The 9,837-nt window shown below is 42.7% G+C and overlaps 1 protein-coding gene across 2 annotated transcripts in view; it reads right to left on the bottom strand.

Annotated features, from left to right (window-relative positions):
- Positions 1–4,164: 4,164 nt before the first annotated feature.
- The window catches only part of LOC122267450 (uncharacterized), a 6,928-nt gene continuing 1,255 nt past the window's right edge, over positions 4,165–9,837 (bottom strand). Inside the window, exons 4-20 of one of the 2 annotated variants that reach the window (XM_086535430.1) lie at positions 9,298–9,837; positions 8,636–8,752; positions 8,423–8,545; positions 8,177–8,299; positions 7,884–8,006; positions 7,626–7,748; positions 7,298–7,420; positions 6,876–7,003; positions 6,545–6,757; positions 6,280–6,439; positions 5,989–6,166; positions 5,591–5,872; positions 5,361–5,476; positions 5,134–5,221; positions 4,898–5,054; positions 4,502–4,739; positions 4,165–4,383 (exon numbers count right to left, since the gene is read on the bottom strand). The exon at positions 9,298–9,837 is cut by the window's right edge and continues 235 nt beyond it. In XM_086535430.1, the coding sequence (XP_086391556.1) occupies positions 4,280–4,383; positions 4,502–4,739; positions 4,898–5,054; positions 5,134–5,221; positions 5,361–5,476; positions 5,591–5,872; positions 5,989–6,166; positions 6,280–6,439; positions 6,545–6,757; positions 6,876–7,003; positions 7,298–7,420; positions 7,626–7,748; positions 7,884–8,006; positions 8,177–8,299; positions 8,423–8,545; positions 8,636–8,752; positions 9,298–9,837 (2,936 nt within the window). In that variant the 3' untranslated portion in view covers positions 4,165–4,279. The remainder of the gene's footprint in view (positions 4,384–4,501; positions 4,740–4,897; positions 5,055–5,133; positions 5,222–5,360; positions 5,477–5,590; positions 5,873–5,988; positions 6,167–6,279; positions 6,440–6,544; positions 6,758–6,875; positions 7,004–7,297; positions 7,421–7,625; positions 7,749–7,883; positions 8,007–8,176; positions 8,300–8,422; positions 8,546–8,635; positions 8,753–9,297) is intronic. The other variant, XM_086535429.1, reaches the window with a different exon arrangement.

Here is a 9,837-nt window from a genome sequence, read left to right as displayed (position 1 = left end):
CCCCAACCTTTTAACATTTTCTTCCCACACATTCTCCTCTCCAACCTTTTAACATTTGTTTCCCACACATTCTCCTCCCCAACCTTTTAACATTTGTTTCCCACACATTCTCCTCCCCAACCTTTTAACATTTGTTTCGGTTTTCACACTCCTCCCCAACCTTTTAACATTTTCCACATCCCCAACCTTTTAATATATGTTTTCCCCACACATTCTCCTCCCCAACCTTTTAACATTTGTTTCCCACACATTCTCCTCTCCAACCTTTTAACATTTGTTTCCCACACATTCTCCTCCCCAACCTTTTAACATTTGTTTCCCACACATTCTCCTCTCCAACCTTTTAACATTTGTTTCCCACACATTCTCCTCCCCAACCTTTTAACATTTGTTTCCCACACATTCTCCTGCCCAACCTTTTAACATTTGTTTCCCATACATTCTCCTCCCCAACCTTTTAACATTTGTATCCCCACACATTCTCCTCTCCAACCTTTTAACATTTGTTTCCCACACATTCTCCTCCAACCTTTTAACCTTTGTTTCCCCACACATTCTCCTCCAACCTTTTAACATTTTTTTCCCACACATTCTCCTCCCCAACTTTTTAACATTCGTTTACAATACATTCTCCTCTCCAACCTTTTAACATTTGTTTCCCACACATTCTCCTCCCCAAACTTTTAACATTTGTTTCCAAACACATTCTCCTCCCCAACTTTTTAACATTTGTTTCCCACACATTCTCCTCCAACTTTTTAACATTTGTTTCCCACACATTCTCCTCCAACCTTTTAACATTTGTTTCCCACACATTCTCCTCCAACCTTTTAACATTTGTTTCCCACACATTCTCCTCCCCAACTTTTTAACATTCGTTTACAATACATTCTCCTCTCCAACCTTTTAACATTTGTTTCACCACACATTCTCCTCCCCAACCTTTTACCATTTGTTTCCCATACATTCTCCTCTCCAACCTTTTAACATTTGTTTCCCACACATTCTCCTCCCCAAACTTTTAACATTTGTTTCCCCACACATTCTCCTCCCCAACCTTTTAACATTTGTTTCCCACACATTCTCCTCCCCAACCTTTTAACATTTGTTTCCCCACACATTCTCCTCCCCAACCTTTTAACATTTGTTTCCCACACATTCTCCTCCCCAAACTTTTAACATTTGTTTCCCCACACATTCTCCTCCCAAACCTTTTAACATTTGTTTCCCACACATTCTCATCCCCAACCTTTTAACATTTGTTTCACATACATTCCTCTCCCCAACCTTTTAACATTTTCATTTCGGTTTTCATCACTACTTTTCGTCATCTATGTAAATTCGTGAAGGTTAACCATAATAAAGATAATTAGATGTAAAAAATAAACATTTACAAGTGAAAAGAAATCCCAAATTGCAGGACCTCCAAAGAAATCCAGGAAAGTTTATGCAATATCTTAATTCCACATATATGGCATGGACAACAGAGCCAAAGATTTTAGCAGGATTAACATTTCTATTTCCCCACACATTCTCCTCTCCCACCTTTTAACATTTGTTTCCCACACATTCTCCTCTCCAACCTTTTAACATTTGTTTCCCACACATTCTCCTCTCCCACCTTTTAACATTTGTTTCCCACACATTCTCCTCCTCAACCTTTTAACATTTGTTTCCCATACATTCTCCTCCTCAACCTTTTACCATTTGTTACCCATACATTCTCGTCTCCAACCTTTTAACATTTGTTTCCCGTACATTCTCCTCTCCAACTTTTTACCATTTGTTTCCCACACATTCTCCTCTCCAACCTTTTAACATTTGTTTCCCATACATTCTCCTCTCCAACCTTTTAACATTTGTTTCCCATACATTCTCCTCTCCAACCTTTTAACATTTGTTTCCCATACATTCTCCTCCCCAACCTTTTAACATTCGTTTACCATACATTCTCCTCCCCAACCTTTTAACATTTTCATTTCGGTTTTCATCATTACTTTTCTTAATCTAGGTAAATTTTTGAGGATTAACCATAATAAAGATAATGTTTATTTTTTACATTTGATTACAAGTGAAAAGAAATCCCAAATTGCATTTCTTTCTCATACATTCTCCTCTCCATCCTTTTAACATTTGTTTCCCCACACATTCTCCTCTCCAACCTTTTAACATTTGTTTCCCCACACATTCTCCTCTCCAACCTTTTAACATTTGTTTCCCACTCATTCTCCTCTCCAACCTTTTAACATTTTCATTTCGGTTTTCATCACTACTTTTCGTCATCTAGGTAATAAACATTTACAAGTGAAAAGAAATCCCAAATTGCAGGACCTCCAAATAAATCCAGGAAAGTTTATGCAATATCTTAATTCCACATATACGGCATGGGCGACAGAGCCAAGCATTTTAGCAGGATTGATATTTCTATTTCCCCACACCTCCTCGTCCAACCTTTTAACATTTGTTTTCCACACATTCTCCTCCCCAACCTTTTAACATTTGTTTCCCACACATTCTCCTCCCCAACCTTTTAACATTTGTTTCCCACACATTCTCCTCCCCAACCTTTTAACATTTGTATCCCCACACATTCTCCTCTCCAACCTTTTAACATTTTTTTCCCACACATTCTCCTCCAAACTTTTAACATTTGTTTCCCCACACATTCTCCTCTCCAACCTTTTAACATTTGTTTCCCACACATTCTCCTCCCCAACTTTTTAACATTCGTTTACAATACATACTCCTCTCCAAACTTTTAGCATTTGTTTCCCACACATTCTCCTCCCCAACCATTTAATATTTGTTTCCCCACACATTCTCCTCCCCAACCTTTTAACATTTTCATTTCGGTTCATCACTTTTCTTCATCTTTACATTTATACAGAGACGGTCACATTTTTAAAGGGAAGATTGGTAGGGATATGGTAGCAGTAACAATCATTTGGGGTACTAGTACTAATAAAAACTAGTATGAGTGAAAGGCAACATTAAAAAGGATTCTTTTCAATGAAGCCTAAATTCCTAAACCTAGATTTTGGCCAATATGTAGATGGTACAATTTCGTTCCTTATAAGCGGGTCAATATTAAAAACAGCACCTAAGGCCCTTTCCGACCTTCCTAAATAAAGTGAGGAGTTTCATATCGAATTGCTGTCACGATTAAGAATCCAGAATAATGCAACTGCACATCCTGTATTGCCTAGTCATCTTGCGATACACAGTTGCAGAGATTACCAATACAGAAAAAAAATATGGTTATAATTTACCAAGTCATGAGCACACTCAGGGGTTTACGAAAGGTTGCCAATATCAGTTCCATTATAAAGGTTTTGACGAGCAAGAAATATCCAAAGTAACACTATTATATCCAAGTGGTTACAATCAGGAACACATCTTGTATCGCCCATCCAATAAAAAGGTTTAACCATTATCACACTACCTTGAAGGTTGCAAGCAACTTTTTTCTTCCTCTTCATAATAAAAGTCATGAAAAGCGGATTGCGTCCAAACTTGTTCAATAAGGGCGAGGGTGGTATGGATGTAGCCAGGAGGCCAGAAGGGGTGGGAGCTGTTAGCCGAAGAGGCGAGGGTGGGGGAACTATATCAAAGAGATCTACTGACCTGATTGGGGGAGCAAAGTGTAGTGTTCATTAACACTTTGCTGCATTAAAGAATAGGATAAAAGAGCGAACCCGATTTGTATAAACCGTCTGGGGTCACATTGTGGGGGTTTTAGGGTCAGCCTACTAAAAGACCCTGTGCCAGTAGTGATGGCTTTTATTGCGTCACTCGGTAGCACAGGTTCATGTTACCTTCTTTGAACGAATACGGAAGATATAACCATCAGAGTACACACGATTACGAAGATATTAAAAGGAACTCCATCACACCGAGTAGAGAAAATAAGGAGCGGATATGGACCCTATACTACAATTGTGGTCGTCTGCAGCATTGCTAGAGCCAGTCATATGACAAGTCTCAATACAATAAAACAAATTAAAACTAAAATGGCTAGTTTTACAATGAGCCATGGAAAGTGGGAAAAGTCAATGCATGTTAGGCGAAGCTCCCTCGCTCCAAAATAAGACCCATCCTGGAGACTGGGCAAGCAATCTGTCCCAAATCTATCCCCCTCCACAATGGGTTAAAGAAAAAATAAAGTTAAGAAAAATAACTTATTTATTAAAATTCATATTGGGGTCATGTTGCAATCCTAGAGGCATCATCCCTCCGTCCTGAACCACCTCGTGGTAGAGACAGGGGTCTGGGAGTGTTCTTATCCAAGAATATTTTTGGTCCTAGTTGTAATTCCTGGAGTGGCCTGGACTTGGTTCTTTAGGCTCTGTGGCAGGTCGTCAAATATTGCTTGGGGAATGTCGCCTGTTGGAGATAGGAGGGATAGGTTAGAGGTAGCACACACTTCCATTTCGACTATTACATACTAGGCTAGCCTTGCTCAAGGACACGAGCCAGCCAGCAAGCCAAGGCCTGCACTTACGATTACAAGAATACTTCATATTCGACCAGATGATTTTAGGCTGAGAGAGGCAGAACACTCCCATTCGGCCTCCCAGCAAGGTCTCGTCGTAGAGGTTACCCGAATCTATTACCAACGTGTTGCCATTGTACAGGTAGAACCTCATTACACCGCCAATTTCAGGGCGGTGGTGAAGCTGCCAGCGGTAGGCCACACGCGGTTTCCAGCCGATGCTGGAGTCATGCCACAACAGCTTGACCTGGAAATTTGATAAAAGACGATTAACCAGGGAATAGTACAATCAATTAACAGGGTAAGTTCCTGTATGTATAACAGTTGCCTATTGCTAATTTTACAAGGATACAGAATATACAACAGGTTATAAAAAGGGTCAGGATCATGCAGTGCAATACAAACCTGATTCGTAGTAGTGGCAGTCTTCCATAGGGCATCAGCAAGGGCATTACTAGGGCCAGTAGCAGAATTTACCAACCTTAGCTGAACACCTTTCAGTCCAGTACCCTGATTAGCCTTCTTCCACATCATTGCATAGAACTTGGCATTGCTTTGGTAGCTGCAATTAACACCACAGCATTAGACAAGGTTCCATGTATCTACATCCTTCAGAAGTACAAACTGTTCCTTAACAATACCTGAATGTAAATCCAACATAATCATCATCACTAGTATCTTCAATGAAGAAAGTGCCTTCAAAATCCACACTCTCCATCGAGGCATCACCTGTTGAGGTTAGGTTTAATTAAATCAGAAGAACATCTAGGGGAGGGTTGGGGAAGAGAAAGGAAGATTTAACTTGCAGTGGACCAGGGTGCATCTGCATCTTTCCCATGCTGGTGGACTGGGATGCAAGCCAACGTACCAACAGCTAATCCAGGAGCAGAATTCACGTTCTGGTGGATCTCTGCACCCCCATCATAAACAACCCATTTGGGAGCCACAGAGCTGGAAGGCTGCAGGTTCACCATCTGCAGATTCCTGTCAAAGTATCATCAGAGCAAGCTTGGTACAAAGATTTGGATTTATGCAAATCATTTCACACTGCCCGTCTATCTACATGCTCTAAGCACTTTATCCATTCCAAGCACTTACGTGAAATCAGTTTTGTGAATATTGGGGTTCAGGATGCAGTTGTCTTCAGAGTCGATAATTAGATCACCATCACGGTCCGTGATACAAGCATCTCCCCGGCCATCACCATCAAAGTCCTTTTGGTCGGCATTGGGAATGAGCATGCAGTTATCCAAGTCATCATTGATGCCATCGTTGTCACTGTCAGAGTCACACACATCACCTGCACCGTCGCTGTCAACATCCACCTGAGCGCTATTGTGAAGTCCAGGACAGTTGTCCACACTGTCATCAATACCATCCCTGCAAGCCAAGATGTACACATAAGATACTTCCCCTCATACACACTGCCAGAAAGTGCTTCCAATAATTTGCATCGTTTTTTGGTAATCACCACAAAACCAGATCCAAAGAATTACCGATCTGCGTCGGTATCACCATCGCATTTATTCCCTACGAGGTCTTGGTCACTGTCCGCCTGGCCAGAATTGGCAACAGTAGGACAGTTGTCGCACAGGTCGCCCACACCATCACCATCGACATCTCCCTGGTTGCTATTGGCCACCGATGGACAGTTGTCCTTGTCATTGGCGAGTCCTGCAAGGGTTTCAACGAGCCATTACTTAGCAAGTAGAGTTTGCTTTGCTGGAGCAGCCCAAGGTTTTACACAGCTCTGTCAAGCCAAAGGGCTAAAAGGCACAGCACACTACCATCGTTATCGATATCTGGATCACACGCATCGCCGAGGCCGTCAAGATCAACGTCCTTTTGGTTAGAGTTTTTGACACTAGGGCAGTTGTCACACAAATTTCCCGTGCCATCAGAATCTTTATCTTCTTGGCCAGGGTTGACAATCAGTGGGCAGTTATCCTGCAAGGAAACTTGCCTTTACTCCAATCCTATCCTATCCTATCCTATCCTTGGAAGCCCAGTTTATACAACAGACTGCATTACCACCACCACCACCACACTTACCGAAGGGTTTTTCCGGCCATCGCCGTCAGCATCGTCATCACACGAATCACCTAGTCCATCTCCATCAGCATCCTCTTGACCAGAATTCGGCCGATTCACGCAGTTATCCTTTTTGCAGTGCTTGTCAGTGCATGCCAGCTGACTGTCTGGGTACCCATCGATGTCAGAATCAGGGCCACAGACAACACCATCACCAGCAAAGCCAACTGGGCACTAAATAAAGGCATTATTGAAAATTAGCCGTCTCGTCAACGGCCAAGTTTATGCATTAAGAATCAGGTTACCCTGCATTTTAAAAAGGCAACAGCTTTCATGAAAAGATGAAATTTACCTCGAGGTTTTCACAAGTTATGCCATTCCCAGAGAATCCAGCAGGACAAGGACCGCAGGTGTAGAAGGGTGCCACCTGAGAGAAGGTACAGGTAACACCTGCGAAGCATGGTTGCAGCTCACATGCGCCTGAAATGCGAAGCAAAAAACTGTACAATTCCATACCCAAAGTTGATCAACTCTGCTTTCCTGGTTTACCAGCACAAGTAGTAGTCATACCATGCTTAAGACTGCCACGTCAACAGTTAGTCATTATGCATAGCAATAGTGTGCAGCAATCTGTATTAATACACATGGTGTCAATTCTATCAAAGCACCAAGGTTTTGGAATTGGTTACATGTACAGTAAATAGCCCAAGCAAACACCTTCACTTACAACAGAGGACCTGCTGCAGATTTGATACATCAAAACAATTTACTTACCAGCACATCCAAATCCATCACCAATATAACCAGGGAGGCAACTGCAGTTCCTGCTGCCAACAGTATTAGTACACTGAGCCTTTGCATGGCACCCGCCATTACCCACCAGGCACTCGTCAACATCTGTAATAACATTAAGCGACATTAAAATGCTTGCAGTCTCCACTCTGCTTTTAATGAGCAAGATGGATTGTTGAAAATTCATGTGCTCTGCCACCTTCATCTTGAAGACCTTAAGCTCTTTATCAAATGCAATTTATCACAGCCCAAGAAAGAACTCGGGTTCATCTCAAAATGCTACCAATTTGTTGCATTTACTTGCACTTGCCTTTGCACACGAGGCCATCCCCAGTGAACCCTGCTAAGCATTTGCAGTCACGACTGCCCACAGTATTACTACACTGAGCATTCGTGTCACACCCTCCATTGGAGACTAAGCATTCGTCCACATCTGCAAGTGGTGGGTTTCATTAGTATGAAAGAAATCACCAACATGATTAAAGCTCTCCACTTGGTGGATTTAGGCTTCTTGCCATTATGGCCATGCCTTTATGGCCAGTCATTAGCAGTGAATACCTGCACTCACCAGAGCAAGCGAGCCCATCACCAGTGAACCCTGCCCGACACTTGCATACCCGTCCACCTGGTACATTCTGGCAGTTGGCATTTCTATCACAACCACCATTGTTGACCAAGCATTCATCCACATCTGCAAGGGTGGACTTTATTAGTATGTGAGAAATCTGCAACCTGTGCAAGGCCATCTACGTGTTGGCCTTAGGCAGCTTGCCTTTCAACCAATTAGTTGACCAAGATGCATCCTTTTGGCGATTAGGAATCTCAAAATGCTACCAATTTGTTGCATTTACTTGCACTTGCCTTTGCACACGAGGCCATCCCCAGTGAACCCTGCTAAGCATTTGCAGTCACGACTGCCCACAGTATTACTACACTGAGCATTCGTGTCACACCCTCCATTGGAGACTAAGCATTCGTCCACATCTGCAAGTGGTGGGTTTCATTAGTATGCAAGAAATCACCAACATGGTTAAAGCTATCCACTTGGTGGATTTAAGCTTCTTGCCTTTACGGCCAGTCATTAGCAGTGAAAATACCTGCACTCACCAGAGCAAGCGAGCCCATCACCAGTGAACCCTGCCCGACACTTGCATACCCGTCCACCTGGTACATTCTGGCAGTTGGCATTACCATCACAACCACCATTGTTGACCAAGCATTCATCGATATCTGTGTGCAAAGCAAGAGGCAAATTGGTCATCTAGCAGTAGCCAAGGTGCTGAAGTGCCACACACACACCTGCCTAGTTAGTTCACGCACCTGTACAGGTCATACCATCACCAGTGTAACCTGCCTTGCAAGTGCAAGTCACTACCGTGCCAGAAGTGGTGCAGTCGGCATTTGCATTGCAGCCACCATTGTTGGTAACACACAAATCTGAAACAGGTAGATCATTTATCAAGTTGAAGCATTAATGCAAATAGATCAAGCATCAAGGATTAAAATAAACCAAGCTTAAATAACAAGTATTACTCCCTGCTGTTGTAAATAGAAATTAAAGGCATCTTATATAGATGCCATAGAACCAACTTATCCATTTTAGAAAGCAATGCTATTCTAACCATTAGAAACTACTAATCCCTCTAATTAGTATTAAAGCAATCTACTACACTAATCCTATCTTGTGCCTACTTATTGGCCTAGTCAATCATTTCGATGTCACCGACTAATAATCGAACAGATCTAATTGTTCTGCTAGTTTGGAAAGTACACCCGAATTGAACATACTTCAAGATCACATGTGCTCAAAAGAGTGGACCCTGATATTATGCTTCATTGGGAAAGCTGGCACATCAACAGCTAGCTCCCTTACTAACTATTCAAACCCTAGAATCAAATTTACGAAATCCCAAAACTGCAGCTCTTGCATTATATAATACTAGCCACTGCATTTAAAATAGCAACATTTTAAAAAAGCATACCTGTTCCATCAGGGCACATGCCACTGGGAATGCTGCAGCGGGTGGAGTAGTCATGCAAAGTCAATCCACTATCTTCCACACAGGATCCCCCATTGCCAGAGTCGGCTACCTTCCATACATAGCCGTGAGGGCACTGGTAGCGCATGCGGTGTATACGGTTACCAATAGTCAGGCACTCGTAGTAGTTGCGGCGATCATGGGGGTCTGGGAACCTTCCCTCCTCATAGCACACCATCTGGCTTGCACAAGGGTCTTCACATGCCCCACTCACCTCATTGTACAGCGTTCCATTGCTGCACATGAACAGCCTCTGCAGCCACCCATGTTTAAGTGGCATGCAAGAATAGTATTCAGCACAGTTATCTAGGTTTGCAAAGGTGCCAGGCCGTGAGCAGGCTGGAACGCTGGCTTGGTTGCGACACCGAACGGTCGACTCGTCAAATACCATACCGTCAGGGCACACATGGTTATCAGGAACTGCTCCAGTGGCCGAGCAAGAGAAAAACTTTTGGGGGTCATACATATCTCGGACAAATACAT

This window comes from Penaeus japonicus, unplaced genomic scaffold, assembly GCF_977035675.1.
Source record: "Penaeus japonicus unplaced genomic scaffold, GWHDUDI00000001_assembly GWHDUDI00000598, whole genome shotgun sequence".
NCBI lineage: Eukaryota > Metazoa > Arthropoda > Malacostraca > Decapoda > Penaeidae > Penaeus > Penaeus japonicus.
Note: the sequence above shows the minus strand (reverse complement) of the source record. Positions and strands in the feature narration are given on the sequence as shown.